Source organism: Sesamum indicum, linkage group LG13 (genome assembly GCF_000512975.1).
Source record: "Sesamum indicum cultivar Zhongzhi No. 13 linkage group LG13, S_indicum_v1.0, whole genome shotgun sequence".
NCBI lineage: Eukaryota > Viridiplantae > Streptophyta > Magnoliopsida > Lamiales > Pedaliaceae > Sesamum > Sesamum indicum.
This window is the reverse complement of record NC_026157.1, coordinates 4,205,228-4,223,244: the sequence shown is the minus strand read 5'-3', so window position 1 is coordinate 4,223,244 and position 18,017 is coordinate 4,205,228. Positions and strand designations below refer to the sequence as shown.

Sequence of the window (18,017 nt, the reverse complement as noted above, 5' to 3'; positions counted from 1 at the left end):
AGAGCGGTGGAAGTCGAAAAATAAAAAAACTTACGAAATTTAAGCATATAATACCTGATAAAGGGTACCTTGGTCTTATTCAGGCGTTTGGTGCACAAGTATCATGCACGGACACTCCGAAAAGTTACCCAATATAGTATCGGACACACCTAATATATATTATGTATATATATATCATATATATTTTATAGTTTAAAATTTTATATATTAAACTAAATTTGTGTATATATAAGTATATATAATATATTACAAATAAATAAATCATATATGATATATAATATTTATATATTTATATAAATATATCTTTTTATTCGAATTAAAATAAGATCTGGACCATTGATCAACAAATTAAGTTTGGACTTTATATTTAAATTAGATCTAATGGCTCTTAAATAATATTACAAATATAATTTTATAATTTAAAATTAAAAAGTAAAAGAATTGAAAAAAGGCGTGTGTACCCCAGCGAGATAAAATGAACATTTCGAATATTATATGAGTTTATATATATATTTTTATATATTACCTAAAGTAGGATATTGAATTAAATACGATTAGCCGCAGAAAATACAATCCGCACCTTCCACCAACTGGGCATGCAAAAATTACAAGAAGCCTGCAGTTCACTAGCAATCTACACACAGTTGCACACAGTAGAGCAGAATCATGGCTGAAGTTCAACATCACATCACATAGATGAGGTCTTTTACCCCAATGAGCTGAAAAAGCGTTTGCCCTTTTCTTGATTTTCTGTTCTTTTCAAAGGGGAAAAGGAAAAGGTTTGTGAGCAAAGGTACAAACACCAAATCACCAAGCAACGCCTACCTTTATTTCTTATTATTCTTCAACTTTTGTACATGATACTTTTTAGTTTTTTTTAAATCCCTTCCTCTTCTCAATCTTGAGTTCTGGAGTAATTAATGGTTCTTTTCTTCTCCTGTTAAAATATTGCTTCTCCCATTTCGAAACAGTTCGATTTTGTCTTCATCTGCACTCCAAGATTGCCTCTGCAGTTTAATAATGCATTCAAAGTGTTGAGATTTCCCACGTAGGGATCTCCAGTTTATTTTAATCTTTGTTTACCCTCTTCTTTTTGGAGTTGATTGAGAATTAAGTAAGGTACTCTTCTCTCTCTCTTTCTGTGTGTGTGTGTGTGTGTGTTTCTTGAATATCTTAAGTTCAAAGGTGGATTTTTTCAGTTTTCATAACGTGTTTGAGCAATTTCTGCAAAGTTCTTTTTAATGTTGAGCTATCTGTTGTAGATGGCTTGTATATCTTTCACGAATTGAAGGAATTGGGACCTGCTTTCTACATGGAAATTGTGTTCTGCAAATGGGGTTTCTTGTTTCTGCTGTGTTGTGGGCTCATCTTTTCAGTTGGATGTTCAGGTTTCGCTCTGGCACTTATACATTTTTCTAGTTTCCTGTGGTGTTTTTTGTTATTCTGCTTTTATAAGTGAAGAAATCGAAGAATTAGAATGTGGGGTTTGTAATTTATTTATTCTTTTAATCGGAATTTGTGAATCAAGTGGAGGGACTTCATGGGAATGCAAGAGTAAGGGGAGTGAATCTGGGAGGATGGTTGGTAATTGAGGGGTGGATAAAGCCTTCTCTCTTTGATGATATTCCAAATGGGGACATGCTTGTAAGTTGTTTCCTCTGCATTTTGTTTGCTTTCACAGGTTTGAAACGTCTAGTCTGTGGACTTGATTATATATGCGTTATTGGTCTCTTGTGGTTGCAATGTAGGATGGAACAGAGGTCCAGTTGAAATCAGTGGCTCTGAATAAATATGTGTCTGCTGAGAATGGTGGTGGAGCGACAATTGCGGTTGACAGGGATATTCCTCAGTCTTGGGAAACATTTCGGGTCAGAAACCTTGTCAAATTGCTTGTTCTTGTTGTGTGGTATCTATACTACTCGTATTAGTTTCTTGTTAGCATATATGCAGATTCATCATTGGTATGCAACTTTATCAAGTCCCTCTATTTACATTGTATAAATACAAATGTGTTGTATGAAGAACTCAAATACTAATGCTTCTCTTCTACCATCAAGAACTTTCTTTACAAGTGCTTTATTGTAATCAGAATGACAATGAAGTAAATACAGCACCAACTATGTGAAACATTTCAACTATTTGATGTATAAAGCTTGTCAATAGAGAAATGAGATGCTGGTGTTTTCATGTCAAAGGAATGGTTCAATATTTATAATGTTCTATTATCAATGTAGCATGGTGGAGTGAGTTCTGACTGCAATGTCGCATTATTTCCTATTATCATCATTCTGTACAGCATTCCACCAGAATCAGGGTTGGGCTGCCAAATTCTTTTTTAAGATTGCATTTTTGGTCTAACAGTTAGATTTCGAATAGGTATGGATACTGCACCATTCTTCCTTCAGTATTGCATTTCTTGGTTTTGTTTGTAAATCAAGCGCTTTATTATTTGAAACAGATAATGCATAGGAAAGGACTCCGTTTTTCATGTATGTTCATTTTAAAGAGCATGTAACAAAAACCTGATGGTTTTTCTTTCTGAAACTGCAGTAAGCTGATTGAATGTGCATTTTATTGGAACAAGAATTGTTCTCCAGAGATCTATTACTTAATTTATTTCTCAACAGTTATGGAGAGTTTCAGAGTCGATATTCCAGTTCCGCACTTCCGAGGGCCAATTTCTGACATGTGATGGTGATGGAGCCACTGTTACTGCGACAGCAGAATCAGCATCTTCTAACGAAACATTTTACCTAGAAAGGAATAATGACAATCGAGTCCACATTAAACTCAAGACAGGAACTTATTTACAGGTACAGTTTCGTACATGTATTTCAATTGATCTGGGAAGAAATTAGAAATCTAATGCAACTTGGAAGGTAGATTTAGTGAGACAGAGTATTCTGCTCGTCTGAGTTCATAAGAAAATTAGAGTAATGGACAGAGAGGCAGTGATCAATAAACAAGTGGACTGTTATTTTAAGAGGAGCCTCTTGCTGTTCGAATTCTTGCCAGTACTATTTAGTTAACTACTAGTGAACCATTGATCATCATTTTTAACTCGTATTTGAGTCTTGAGGAATCTTCAAATCAATTTAGTTAAGTGTATAATCTTAAAGATGAAGATAAAATATTATACTCCATTTGTTTAGGCTTCAAAAGCCAACCAGCTCACAGCAGACTATCCAGGGACACCAGGGTGGGATGATAATGCTGCAACCTTTGAATTGATAATTGCATCAAATCTCTTGCATGGAGACTACCAGCTTGCCAATGGATATGAACGTGATAAGGCAGAAGAAGTCCTCAAGGTAAGCTGATTCTCATCATAGTTCTTTATTCAGTTATCCCTGCATAATGATGAAATAACAACATTGGGCGAGATCACAACCAATAATGAAAGGGTCTTGCACTTCCAAATATCAGGCTATGTGGCGCCGTCCGACACACGAATTCTTGCAGAAGTTTTCTGTTCACATAAACAACGGCCACATGCCCCTCCCTCCCTCCCCACACAAACAATAGTGACCTGTAATATTATTCCAACGAACATTTGCAGCCTTCATGTACTTTGTTAAGCTTGTGTGTAGAATATTTTCCAAGATCTGCTCAATTGTAGCCTTCACAAAGCATAGATACAAGATTTCTATGTGTTATTATGTTTGATATAACGAGCACTTAGCTTTTTTGGTGCAATCTTATTTGTTATGTGGTATCTTCATTTGCCATTGCAGAAGCATAGAAACAGTTTTATCACTGTAGCAGATTTCAATTTCCTGTATAGGCACGGAATAAATACAGTGAGAATACCTGTTGGCTGGTGGATAGCTTATGATCCCAATCCTCCACCTCCGTTCATCAGGGGAACTCTGGAAGCCCTCGACAATGCATTCTCATGGGCACAGTAGGTTCTTTTTCCTTAATAATAAATTCTGTACAGTTTGTCAGACTTTTCATACCTTTGAGTTTGCATGTTTAATATGTCTTAATACTTTGGTTCAGAGCTTTCGGCATAAAGTGCATAATCGACCTTCATGCTGCTCCTGGCTCCCAGAACGGGATGGAACACAGTGCTAGTAGAGATGGAGCGACAGGGTGGCCTACATCACCAGATTATATCTCACAAACGTTAAATGTCATAGATTTTCTTGCTTCGAGGTATATCCTGGTGTTAGCAAATTTTCATGGCCACGTTTGTTGCAACTCTCGTGTTTCTAACGAGTTTTGCTCTTCTCAAACAGACCGCTACAGTGCTTATTTAAAAGGCCTGATTTCATTCGTCTGCAGGTATGCCAAGCATCCATCGCTGCTTGGGATTGAACTGTTGAATGAGCCATCCGCTGCCTTAGTTCCACTCGACATCCTAGTTTCATATTATAAACGAGGATACGAGATTGTGAGAAAATACTCTTCAACGGCATATGTCATTTTCTGCCAAAGAATCGGCAACGCTGATCCATTTGAACTCTACCAAGCTAACTTAGGCGCAGAAAACACAGTAGTTGATTTGCATTACTACAATCTATTTGACAATTTCTTTGTGAACATGAGTTCTCTAGATAATATTCAGTATATATATAAGAGTAGGCAAACGCAGTTACAAGCTCTCAACAGCGCAAACGGACCACTTGTTTTCATCGGTAGGCCATAACTTTTGCTCATTCTTTTGCTGGATCTTTTCACTGAACTCTTCGGATTTCTTGAATGCTAATTATAACTTGTGGTTTCGCGATAAATGAAACGAAATGTGATTGCAGGGGAATGGGTGAATGAGTGGAACGTAACTGGTGGATCCGAAACGGATTACCAAGATTTTGGACGAGCGCAGTTGGAGGTGTACGATACTGCCTCATTTGGATGGGCTTATTGGACATTGAAGAACGACAGGAAGCACTGGGATTTTGAGTGGAACATCCGGAACAACTATCTCCAACTACAACTAGGTAAGCATTTAGCTTCAAGAAACATGTACACTCGAAAGAGGTCCATAGAGGTTCAGGTATATCATGAAAGAACCACTTAGTCTTCAAAAATTACATTGTGCTCCTGGAATCATATTTTGTGTTATAAATTTCCCTGAACTACCTCCCTACAACATAGGGCGCCTTTGAACTTTCTTGAAATCGAGGTATTCTTTTTCGTAATATGCTTAAACCTCACGAGGTGTTTATGTAATTATCGCTAATTTCTTTTTTGGCATTATGCCATTATATTTGTTTCACATAATTTACGATTCCCCCCATAGATTTTTGCACGCTCAAGGTTGAGGTGGTCAGCTCGCCAACCGCTTTCACAGACTTTTGAAGTTCATTAATACGACTAGTGAACTATCTGACTCAAGCTGCATGTTCAATCTTTTATCTTCAGGTTGTTCGTCGTTCATGCAAATTTCGAACGCTGTGATGTTGCTCGGATTGGCATGCAGCTATTATTTTCTTTACGTCGTCTAGAGTTGAACCGCAGCTGTGCAACGTCGATCAGAATTACAGGGAGAAAGGATTAATTCTTTGTTCTTTCATTCTTATCACAATCAAAACTGGAAAGTGATGAGAAGCAATTCTTTTGTGGCATGGAATTAAAACAATGAAAAATCCTGTTGCATTGCTGAAGCTCTCTTTTTTTGGATGCTAAAAGATCATATTTCTTAGTGGACTCGAGAGATGTGAATTAGTAAGGTTCACAATTAGACTTAATTACACTTTAGATCCCTATGAAAATATGAAATTATACTTTTTCTTCAAAAAAAATTAAACTATATTTATACGCCCTCTAAGATTTACTATCTACACACGATCCTCTTTCATTATGATTTGGATAAAAAACTCTAAAGGTAGCCCAAAAATTTACATAAATTTCTAATTTTACCTCTCATTTAACGTTTTCATCTAATAATTTTGTACTTATAGGAGAATGTTAAGCTCATTCTATATACATATATAAATATCCCATTTATTCATTTATAAGTATAACAATATACATGGGAATATTAAATGAGGGGCAAAATTAAATAATTATGTATTTTTTCTTTTATTTACATCAGTATTTCTTGTCCAAATCCTAATTAGAAGGGATTTAAGTATAAAAAATGTAAGTATATTTCAAACTTTTTTGTAGGAGAAGTGTAATTTCACATTTTAGAAGAGATATAAATATAATTAACCCTATATAATATTCGATATTTATCAAAATCAATGTATGAAATACTTGCGTGTATATATGAGGTTAGAATAACTACATATGGTGTGCATTTAATCTTCTAATTAAGTTAACTAACCACATCTAAAAACAAAAATGAGAATAAAGTTTTATGCAATTTTAGATTTTCTTTTTCCTCCGGTGTTTTGTTATGCTTTTTTGCCGGATATATAATTTTCTTTTCCTTTTCTTCAGTTTTATCATTCCAGTTTCTTTAACATTATTTCTCGTATGATTAATCAAAAAATATTTAATAGTAAAATACTTATCATAAAGATATATAAGTATCTGGTGGTGTTGTATATATGTTGAGATAGGAACGATCGTTATATGTTATATCAATATTTTATTAAATTGAATAATGAGCAATATATCGATTCGATCAATACATCAATATAACTAAAAAATTTGAAATATTAAATTGCAATAAATTAACATAAAAGTAAAATAAACACCACACATTTGGTGGGACTCGGACCGTAACTTAAATAAGTCACTGAACCTCAATTTTAACCATTTGACCAAAACATCATTGATTAGAGAGGTGACATTTTAAAAACTGTAATTACAAAGTTGGTAATTAGATACCCATAATTTATTAATTTTATGTCATCTCAGGACTCCAATCACCAAATTTCTCAATCTCGTCAAAAGATGCTGATGTGGATTAAATTAAACTTTTAAAACTACAATTTTGCCGACCAAATTATTTATAACTCCCCCTCACCATCAGCATTTTTGTAAAATTACAACTAATGATATCCCATTAAACGCCTTCCAGTGAAAGGTTTCCGACCCTTGTTTATTAATAAAAATACTGCCTTAAGATCCAACTTCATTACCATAGGACAAACAATTTGTTGACTACCTCAGCATAATGTGACTCTTACACTATAACATCATTTAATGTCTCATTTAGAACTCGGGACATATAAAAAAACCTACATATATTCGAACAAATTAAAGTGCACATTAGTAATTGTTGTGTAATAATTACGAAAGATATATACGTAAATTGTTACATCCACCCAACAAAATTGCTGCATTTAAATTCCCTTGTTATGAACTAAATAATCACGTTACACGGTTACAGCATAATTATTAAAAGAAAAGAAAGAAAGAAAGAAAACCCTGATTTCTACTTTTCGTTGCATATATAATAATACATTTGTTGAAAGATTTTTGTTAATTTCCACCCAATAAACAAAAATTGGCAACTTAACTATGAGATCAGCGAGAAAATAAATAGAAATTAAAATAGAAAGCATTTTGAAACCCTTGCATGATCAGTTTGTCCATTTTTCATTGTTCATGATACGTTGTTTCTCGATTCCGACCACTTTCTGACATGCATCGTCGCCTTCGCTGCCTGCAATTTTGGACAATATGATATGAGTAACATGATTTTTTTTCTTATAAAAAATTTAGGAGGACAAGAATTGTAGGAGTCCTAAGTTTCGATCATATGTCAAAATGGATATATATTGTTCTACACTAAGGTCAAAAAATTATAGTCCAGGTCAAGTTTTATTGGATCCTGACAATCACATGATAAATATATTACACTTATTATATGATTAATATTACTAGAAAAAAGTACCATTGACTATAATTTGATTAGCTATAGATTAAAATTATGGTAAATAATTATTATTAACGATAAGTTAAAAAAAATCAATGTAAAAACTTAGATTATCTACCATGAAAGCTATTTTTGCCATGGCTCTTAACTATGACAAATGTATTAGCCATACTAAACCAAAAAAAAAAAAAAGAAGGGCCAACAGTCCATTGCGTGACCGTGGTCGATAATTATTTACTTTTAACCGTAACAATCAGACATAGTTAAATATTAAATTTCTTTTAAAGTGTACAATTTAAAAAGAGTGGTTAAATTACATAATGCTCTTACCTCCTTTTCCCAGTCACATCTCATTGTAATAATGGCCAATATCACTGTTTGTACTGCTGTTCCACCAAATATCATACCAGCCCAGATGCCCTAACAAATTAACATGCAAATACAAATCATTATAAATGTAAACCCTAATTTCAGGAAAAGTTAAATTGATCCAACTTGAATTAATAAAAGTACTTTGTCTTGAAACTAAAGCAATTTTGATCATATAATGTAAGAACATAAAATAAAATGTTGTACCATAACTCCTTGATGGAAAACCCATCCCATCAAAACTCCAAGTGGAACTCCGATCAAATAGTAGCAACCAAGGTTGATGTAGGCCACGTATGATTGCCATCCAGAACCAACAGCCACCCCTTCAAAATTTATGAAATAATTAAAAAAACATAGGTTAAATAATATATAATAATTATTAGTGTAAAACATTGATCTTATGTTATCATCCCATCAAATTCACCAGTACAATATGGATTTTTTGAGGCTATTTTATGTGTCTTTATAATTATAAAAATTGCCTCTATATGTATTGAATGCAATTTTCATAACTGTAGAGGCACATAAAATAGCCTCAAAAAATCCATATGATGATAATTAAATCTCATTATTTTAGCAAAACCCTCCTAATATATATCATCTATAGATAGGTATAAGCAGATATTTACATGTCATCATAAAAAATATATTGTTCCCTATATTATAAATATCACACAAAATCAACGCAAAAATTTTAATTTTGATCACTGCTAATCAACAAATAATTAAAAATATAATTTTAACTATGACCAAAACATGTATCATAATTTTTAATTGTGGCTAATATTTTGGTGTCGTCTGCAGAAACAACGATTAATAGCTACTGCATAACCGTAATTAATTTGGCAGTCATCAAAATTTTCGTACTTTCAACTATAGTAATTAACTATGACAAAAATTCATATTGCTCCAACTATAATAATTAATTATGATAAAAAAAAGCTATATTGTTTTCAACTATAATAATTAATTAATTATGAAAAAAAGTCATATTAATTTCTTAGTGTCAACCACCCATACCCTCAATTTCATACTAATTTTACGGTATAGTAGAGCTTATTTAATAACTTTATTAATTTGCTTATTCAATTAATGAACTCTACTTAGCTAATGTCAATATTTTTACTTAATTAATATATATTAATCAGAAGAGTTTCTAATTTGTCGCAATAATGAGTTTCATAATTTTTCCATAAAGAATCATAACTTTAAATTAGTCATCACTAATATAAATCAATAAAAAAAATTATGTACACAATTATTCCTATAAACAGTTAAATCAATAAGTGACACATGCATAATGACAACTCAATAATAAGAAATGCAGTTGTTAAAAATATATTTGTATCATTATCTCTAAATTAGAACCAGACATATATGCATATGTACATTATATCCTAATTAATTATCTACAATGACAACTTAGTAAAAGTTCTTGTCGCCAATGAATTTCTGAAAATTATATTATAATAAAATGAAAACTATTTTTGTCATGTTCCTTTTTTATATTTTCATTTGGTATTTACGATTTGATCAGTATTTTAAATGGTCGTGTAATTATTAAAAAAGAATACCTGAAAGAATTGGTTGGACGCTGTTGAGGAGAACAGTGAAGGCCAAGAGAATAGAGAGCTTGCTGACTGCACCCAGCACTGCTTCGCTGGTTGTATAAATTAGGGCAAATTCATTGTGGAATAACATTATCAGTACCCAGAAAACTAGCCCAATCGCGACGGATTCTGAGACGGATACTATCGTCGCAAACTTGGCTCCTTTTCCGTTGCCTGCTCCCAGCTCATTTGCTACCCTTACTCTGCACATGCCATGCCAACATACACACCAATTACCAAAAGTACCCTTTAAATCAATATATGCCTATTTAAATTAAATTTTGATATTTTCAGTTTTAATTTTCTGTTATAAATTAAATTTATATTTTATTTGATATATATATATGTATATACACTGGGCATACACACAGAATATTGCTTAAATATTTGAATTTAATTATCATACAGACAATTGTATTTGATAATAAATCTGGCTGTATCAGGGCTTCGTCCAAACTTGTGTTAGTATTATGTATTATCATTAGTCCACAAGATCTCAAGATTGGATCTTTTTTATAACAGATTTTTTTGCAATTTTTATTTTATTTAATATATTCATGGCACGTGTATAAAAATTCTCACCATTTATTTTAATTATTTAAGAAAAAAAATTCGTATACGGCAGAGTTTATATACTAAATAAAATAAAGATATAATAAAATTTAAAATATAAAAAAAATAGTCTGCAAAATCACTGATTCAACATTTTCAATGGACCTGTATTAATTTGTCTCATCTATATATATGTTATATATGACAATACTTGCAAATGTTAACATCTAGCTAGGACCACCTAAGATCATCAACACCACCGCCAAAATAATTTTGTTTATCTCTATGCAAGAAAGAAAGCCCAAATATACACCATAATATATATATATATATATATATATACATGACGATGATTCAGTGATAATAAATATAATTGAATCAATAATGATATATAACTTAAAAATTGTTTTTGTTGTTAGTTTTTCTATAATATATCCCACATGGTGGGCAAAATAAATATTACCATAAACATTTAGATTATTAGTGATCAATTTTGATATAGACCATACATTCTGGTTTGATTCGACAATTATTAATATTTTTCTTGTCTGTTTTTCATACTATTAATGAAAATGGTTACAAATACTTCAATGGTAGTACGCATGCACACACACACACACATATATATATATAAAATATAAGAAAAAATGATAAAATATTAATTGGTAATTTTGAATTTGACACTAATGTGGTAGTAATTTAAATCTTTTTTACAATATAATTACCAGTAATTAGAATTGTACATAAAATTGTCACAACATACACTTAGTGATAAAATTTATAATAGTAATTATATTTATTACCACTGTGCTATCACTAGCTATACATGTGTGTCTAATGGTAAAAAAAACAACTTTATGTATGTTACTAATTATTACTTGTGACGGCTTTTATACAATATCGTCACTATTAAAATTATAGAAATCACATATTGATGAAATAAAAATTCTTGTCAATTAATACATGCCATTAGTGATAGAAAAAATTATTATTATTATTATTATTATTATTATTATTATTATTATTATATTGTGGAATGATGTATAAGCCGAAAAATTAAATAAAGGCAGAGGGTTTTGATTAATTACCCAGTTCCAGCAAAAAATGCGAGGGGAATCATCAGTTCCCAGCCGTTGATGCTCATGCTGCATTAAGAAAACACAATATTGTTTTTTTTTATAATTTAAATAAATACAAAATCATTAAAAAGCAAACTACGTTTTTCCGACACTTCAATAAAATAGCGATGGCGAAAACGATGTGGTTGAATGGCAAGAATTCATTGCCAGTCACAACAAAAGTTGTCAAATCACGTGGAAACGGACAGAAATGGGACAACGGGAAAAATGACACAACTTGACAAATAAAGGAGTTTGTGGGCATCTTGAAGACGCATTTTAATTAATTACCCCAAATTGCGGGACAAGGACTCTTAAAAATTAGTGTGGGGCCACGACACAAATTCTGTACACTAACAATCAATTAACAAAACAATCGAAATTTTTGTCTCGGTTTGATTTGATTTAATATTGCTATGTTATTGGTCAATCTTTTAAAATTGTACATCAATTATATATAAATATATTGCACTTGCCATATGATTAATTTAAGTTCAATTAAATCGAATTGGATTAGAATTTTCATGAAATATAAAACTAGTATAATCACAGTATGGTGCTTGGAATGAGCTGATTGAGAATACTGGGGTAGGTTGATGTGGCATAAATGGTCGATAGGATATTGATTGGATAAAAATATAGGTTAAATTAAAACAAGTTCTCTTAAATTTTTATATAATTATATATAAATATTCTTAATTTTTTGAAAAATTATTAATATCTTTCTTGATATTTGATAAAATTATATAATATTTGGATATAGGCATGGAATTATTAACTTTGTCGTTCTTTTTCCTTTTTTTCTACAAAAAAATATAAAAAAATCAAATGGGTGGATGAAAATATTGAAAAAAATAAGGAAAAAACTAATAATACATCAAAAATATTTGAGAAATTAAGTAAAATTATAATTTATAGTTCACAGGGTATTTTGATCAGTTAATTAACTAAAAAAATGGATAAAAACCTAACAGAGACTGGAGAATGGAATTTTCCAAATAAAAAGAAAATATATGTAATTATGTCAAATATCAAAAGAATGTGTTGTAATTTATCCTAAAATATATGATAGAATATAATTTTTTACTATGGTTTACCCCGTTAAATAAAATGTGGAATATAGTCAAATTATACTGTTACACCTCTAAAACCGGCTAATTATCAAGCTTTATTCAAGATCTAAAAGGGTTACTACAGGACCATCATTTCTTATAGTAAACTTTCAATCCATCCTTATCAGATCTTATAAACGGATCTTAAAAGATAAAGTTATTAGGGTTCATGCATTATTGTTAGCAGACAATGTAGACTGCAGATTGCTACATAAAAAATTCAGAAGGTATGTTTTCTTACCAAACAGACAATGCGTCCACCGCAATCTTGGCGTTTTCAAGATTCCCAGTCATCACAACCAGTATCCTGTAATACCAATTCTCCAAGCTGTTCCATTTTGACAAAAAAAGGACACATGAGAAATCAGATTCACGAATCAACAAGTACTGCAAACATATATGTCCTAATTAAAAAACTCCAATTCAAACTGATTGAGGATTCATCAACACATGCATTCTCTGTACCACACTTTTATTTCATTTTTGTTGGAATCAGATTTGAATCCTAAAATTAAAAGAAAATGATCAATTGCATAATAAATATTAGGAGCGTTTACGGTGCGGTTTCAAAATTTTTTAAATTTATTTTCAAATCGAATTGTCATTGGCAGCAGTTCTATAAAATAATTTTTTGAAATTGTCACTTTTAAAACCAAAATCAAAGATGTAATTTTGTACTATTTAGGACAGTTTTGCGGTTTTAGTACTTATAACAAAAATAAGATGTTGAGACCAACAAAAATTAAGAATTGAAACAAGTGTTTGTATGTTAGGAAATTAACAAGAAAAACCAACATTATGCACAATAAACTACCAACACTCTCCACAACTTTAAATAGATTAAAATATAAGTCATATATATTAATCCAACAGAAAAACACTTAATCAAACAAAGCCCAATAGTCGGTTTTAAAGAACAAAAATAAAACGCAGAAAAACAGAACAAAGAAAGCGGTAAGAGAGAAAAGAGAGAAGAGGAAAAGGGGGAGAAAAAAATAGGAGAAAGAAAATGAATGACAAATTTAGACAATCATCAAATGGGTTTAAAGAATTAAACATATATATTTTTTTGTTCTTAGAAAAAATATAAGTACTCCTATAATTAATGAACATTTAGCAAATATCCCTTTTGAAATAACCCTATTTTAGACTGTCACCAATAATATTTATTAGATGTTCTTTAATTTTATAGATATTTATAATTTTTTAAATAATACAAAAAAATATTATAAGTGTGACAAATTTAGAGGACCTATGCAATTTACCCTATTATCTTATGGAAAATTCTTATTCGGAGTTGGTTCGGTTGAATTAATTCAATCACAGAGTAAATATAATATACTTAATTTGTGATAGATCATGTTTTTTAAATTGTATATCGATCGCATCACATCTATATTACAATTGCCATGGAATTGGTTCGCGAGCCAAGTCCAACAAAAATTCCAATTACCTTAAAAGAAAAGATCTTGAGAGAGATAAAGAGAGAGAGAGGCGCACCAAAGCATGACACCGGAAGAAGCCGAGAGCTTAAGAAAGTCCCACAGCCCGGAAAACGCCTCGACGGAGAAGCCCGTCCACGTCAGCGAGCAGCCGCCGCAAACGGTGTACAAAAACAACCCGAAGACGATGACCCACCACGAAAAATCCAGCGTCAGAGCCGTACCCGCCCAGCCCAGCTGCAGCCGGTAAACAATCAGCCAGCTGATAAGCAGATGAACCACGAGCGCCGCCAAGTTCACCCAAGCCGTCACGCTGTTCTTCAGCTGGCTCTGCAGAAACCTCTGCAGAGGAAACTGAAACGCGAAGCTGAAATGGACAGGAATGAACCACATGACGACCTTCCCCGACAGCTCCGCCACGTCCGCCGGCTGCCCCAGCAGCTTCAGAATGGGCGTCGCGAAGAAGAAGAGCGGCAGCAACACCACACAGCAGAGGAACAGAACTATCCATGAACGCTGCAGATACACTCCCAGCATGTGGTACTTCTTCGCCCCGTACGCCTGCCCGCAGAGTGTCTCCAGCGCACTCGCCATCCCTAGCTGAAAATATTATAATTGATTAATTATATGATATTAATTGTTATGATAAAATTTATAATAAATTAAATTTATTTAGTTCAAAAATAAAATATTAAAAAGTTATAAACATTCTAAGAAGTACGTAGTTCGTAACTTCAAATTTTTATAAATATCATATTCAAATACAACATAAACGGATTGATAACTATTAATACCAAGAGGCCGAAGTCGAAACCGAGGATGACAGTAGTGGCAATAGACACGCCGGCGAGCTCAAGGTCGCCGAGGTGGCCGGCAAAGGCTTGGGTGATGACGAACATGGAGTAGGATGCGATGCGGCTGAAGATGGCAGGGCCGACAATCCGCCAGAGCTTCTTGGTTTCGATCCATACTCTTTGATGCAGAGGTATTTCTTCATCATTATAAAATTGTACTTGTTCTTTTTGTAAGTCTGAAAATGAATATTCTAATAATGGCGCTTTTAAATTTTCTTGAAGTTCCCCTCTATTTGACATTTTTGCTCTCTTGGGGTTGTCTTATTTTTCTTTTTGTGATAAATATATATATATATATATATATATAGATATATTGGGTGGGTTTTGTTATTGGATTGAAGGGAAGAAGAGAGAAAAGGGTTAGCAAAAGAGGAGAAAGAGCATCTGATGTGTGGGGGATAAGTGTTGATTTATAGGTCGAGAAGGGGCCAGAAAACACTAGAAAAACGGTTGTGCTGACGTGGGGAAATAATGACTGCTGATTTTGTATTATGTTTTTTTTTTGTTTCTTTAGATTGGAAACTTTTACATTAATATAATTATTTTTGGGCCAATTACATGTGATTGTTATCAAAGACAGAATTGGGAGGACGAAAACACTATGACACGTGGGATTATTGTATTCAGAATTACGTGGTGGTTGTATTACTCACTTGTCATGCATCGATACATCATATGCATATCAAACAATTATATGTTCATGATGTTTTGTTCAAAATATATAATACATATATATATGTACTCATTAATTCCGGACATGAAACACATAATTATTTCAATTTTAACATATAGTTCAGCTTATCATGACATAATATATATATATATATATCATTATTCACGTAAATACATATACAGCTTTAATGATGTATGTTTGAATTTAAAAAGTATGTAAGACTCTAATCCAAGTTAAAAAAGAAAATCATTAAATCGTAATAATCGCACTACAAAGACCCTAATTAATTATAAACATTCAATATTTAAATTAGTAAGCGTAGACGCAAAAGGAAGAAGACAAATGTCGTAACAATATCAAGGGTATCAACATTAAAATTATTACTTAATTTCTTTTATGTAAATGTCATCAGAATAATATGTCTTGTCTACTTGAAATATATGTATATGTTTGTCGTTTAGGCATTATACTTTAAATTTTCTGCTCAATTTTTAATTGAAACAAATTTTAACTCCAAAAGAAATTCGTATACATTCAATTTTACTTCATCTCCGTCTATTCTCCCTAATCAAATACCAAACTTTTTTTAATATATCCTTTTATGCCTATTTTATGATACACTTATTTTTCACTCCCTATCAATATAATATATATTTAGAATTTAATAAAAAAAATTTATTTAGTATTTAATAATAATTTACATATAATATTTGGTTTGTGATGAGAGTAGACGCACAAGATAAGAGCATACAGAGATGGCAACAGCTTCTTGGCAATTGGGAAATTGAAGAGTCAGAGATTACATCAATATGACAAACCTTTTCGCCCCTCATTATGCTCCATCACTTCAAACTTTATCCCCCACATTCACCCAAATAAATATATCTATATATAAATATATATGAACAAAATTGCTTATAGTCTAAAACTTTGTTTTCACACTATCATTTCCCTACCCCAATCAGCTTTTTATGTTAAATGAATAATAATTATTATATAATCGTAATTAGTATTTATCACAATTTTTTTTCATTGAATTTGATCACTCCATAATATTCTCTAATCTATATGAACGTAAAAAATAAAATAATTAGTATGCATAATTATCACCAAAAAAAAAAGATAGTTTTTTTTTAAAAAAAATTATTAAAAACCGTCTTTCATGATTTATTTTGTTCCAAAAGTATTCATTGGAAGTTTGATGCTGCAATCACAATACATTTTTTCACATACATATTCTTACTAGATGAGCAGACAATCGACAATCGCTTTTTTGTGAGGTATTTATTTATTATAACAAAAATTTAAGGAGTTTGTCTTTAAAACGACACAAAAAATAAAAATTCAGGCGCATATATATATTGGAGTTAATGATATTTACACTATATGCTCTTTTTAATTATAATTGTCTTTTGGATAAATATATATACATCCATCTGAAACGCCATGCAACATTATTTACATAAATCATTCTTATTTTTTGAAAAAATACACATACATTTCCAAAAATATAAATATTATTATATAAACTACCCTTGCTTTCTTTTGTTATTGGAGATGATTTACGTAATCATGCAAACAACATAAATAATTTCTATAAGCATATCATAAATCCTGAGGTGTAAACGTAATTTATCTCTATATATTGCTCAAGTTCTTAGTGTAAGATATTTTTGATTAAACACTATAACAAAACAAAAAGATAAAAATAATTAAAATACATCGAGTGACAAATTTATTAATTAATGTTATGACCAAATTATATATATTTAAAGACATATATTTTTGTTTAAGTTTACAAGTCATGTATTATTAGTGACAAAAAACCGTGAAAAATAATCAGTGACCCATATATATATAACGACGACTTAGTGATAATTATTTTGTAAATTTATTTTGTTATTGTGAACGTGTCTCTATATTTACAATTACATGCAATTTTTTTGTTTTAATCGTGATAATATTAAATTTATTATCGGTTTAACATATATAATCTTAATTAAAAAATAAAAATTATTGTCCGATATTTTGTTATTAATAATATATTTTATTATAGTGAAATCTCGTCAGACCTTATTGGAGCTCAGCTCAAACTCTCGACAGCTTTCCTTGACTTGTGTTTCTGTATGTCGAGTGTTAGTAGGACCAGTCCATTACTTGGTTGTTACACATTGTTTGGTGTATTAAAATTGGCTTCCTAAACTGAACCTTAACCTTTTCAATTAGGATACGACGATGAGACGACTCTTTAAGTCAAGCCCATATAACTGTACGTAATTAAGAGGTTGTCAGCCTAAGTTCTACATATACAAATAATTAGTTTATTTTTAATAATAGTAATACGTTGATTGTTTATTTATTTTAAAATTATTAATTAATTTAGAAATATTGATGTATTGCGTGCTTAAATATTATAATAATAGAATTTGATTGGTTTAAAACATATATTTTCAAAAAATAATAATTAATCAATTCTTCAATTGTTTTTTAGTCAATATATGATAACT

The 18,017-nt window shown here is 31.2% G+C and overlaps 2 protein-coding genes across 5 annotated transcripts; one reads left to right on the top strand and one right to left on the bottom strand.

The window, feature by feature from the left end:
• Positions 575-5,550, top strand: LOC105176415 (probable glucan 1,3-beta-glucosidase A). 4 transcript variants are annotated; one of them, XM_011099207.2, is made up of 12 exons: positions 575-793; positions 972-1,119; positions 1,263-1,388; positions 1,529-1,644; positions 1,749-1,868; positions 2,628-2,813; positions 3,153-3,311; positions 3,735-3,904; positions 4,003-4,158; positions 4,288-4,640; positions 4,758-4,943; positions 5,368-5,550. In XM_011099207.2, exons 3-12 carry the CDS (start codon positions 1,313-1,315, stop codon positions 5,448-5,450), a joined length of 1,605 nt encoding a protein of 534 aa, XP_011097509.1. In that variant the 5' UTR covers positions 575-793; positions 972-1,119; positions 1,263-1,312; the 3' UTR covers positions 5,451-5,550. The 4 variants fall into 4 exon arrangements, with proteins under 4 accessions (XP_011097509.1, XP_011097510.1, XP_011097512.1 ...); XM_011099208.2 differs by lacking the exon at positions 972-1,119; XM_011099210.2 differs by lacking the exon at positions 575-793 and having other exon boundaries at positions 835-1,114.
• Positions 7,241-15,218, bottom strand: LOC105176414 (protein DETOXIFICATION 27). Its single transcript, XM_011099205.2, has 8 exons — positions 14,778-15,218; positions 14,042-14,583; positions 12,783-12,869; positions 11,400-11,456; positions 9,724-9,962; positions 8,354-8,472; positions 8,108-8,197; positions 7,241-7,564 (listed from the first exon to the last, which is right to left on the bottom strand). Exons 1-8 carry the CDS (start codon positions 15,075-15,077, stop codon positions 7,505-7,507), a joined length of 1,494 nt encoding a protein of 497 aa, XP_011097507.1. The 5' UTR covers positions 15,078-15,218; the 3' UTR covers positions 7,241-7,504.

Bases quoted from the DNA above. Each gene is read 5' to 3' on its own strand.
- LOC105176415 (XM_011099208.2), top strand. From the start codon at position 1,313: ATGGAAATTGTGTTCTGCAAATGGGGTTTCTTGTTTCTGCTGTGTTGT. The intron at 3,312-3,734 runs GTAAGCTGATTC...TTGCCATTGCAG, and splicing joins AGGCAGAAGAAGTCCTCAAG to AAGCATAGAAACAGTTTTAT. The intron at 4,159-4,287 runs GTATATCCTGGT...ATTCGTCTGCAG, and splicing joins ATAGATTTTCTTGCTTCGAG to GTATGCCAAGCATCCATCGC.
- LOC105176414 (XM_011099205.2), bottom strand. From the start codon at position 15,077: ATGTCAAATAGAGGGGAACTTCAAGAAAATTTAAAAGCGCCATTATTA. The intron at 11,457-12,782 runs GTAAGAAAACAT...TTCTTAATGCAG, and splicing joins GTGGACGCATTGTCTGTTTG to CATGAGCATCAACGGCTGGG. The intron at 9,963-11,399 runs GTAATTAATCAA...TGGCATGTGCAG, and splicing joins GCATTTTTTGCTGGAACTGG to AGTAAGGGTAGCAAATGAGC.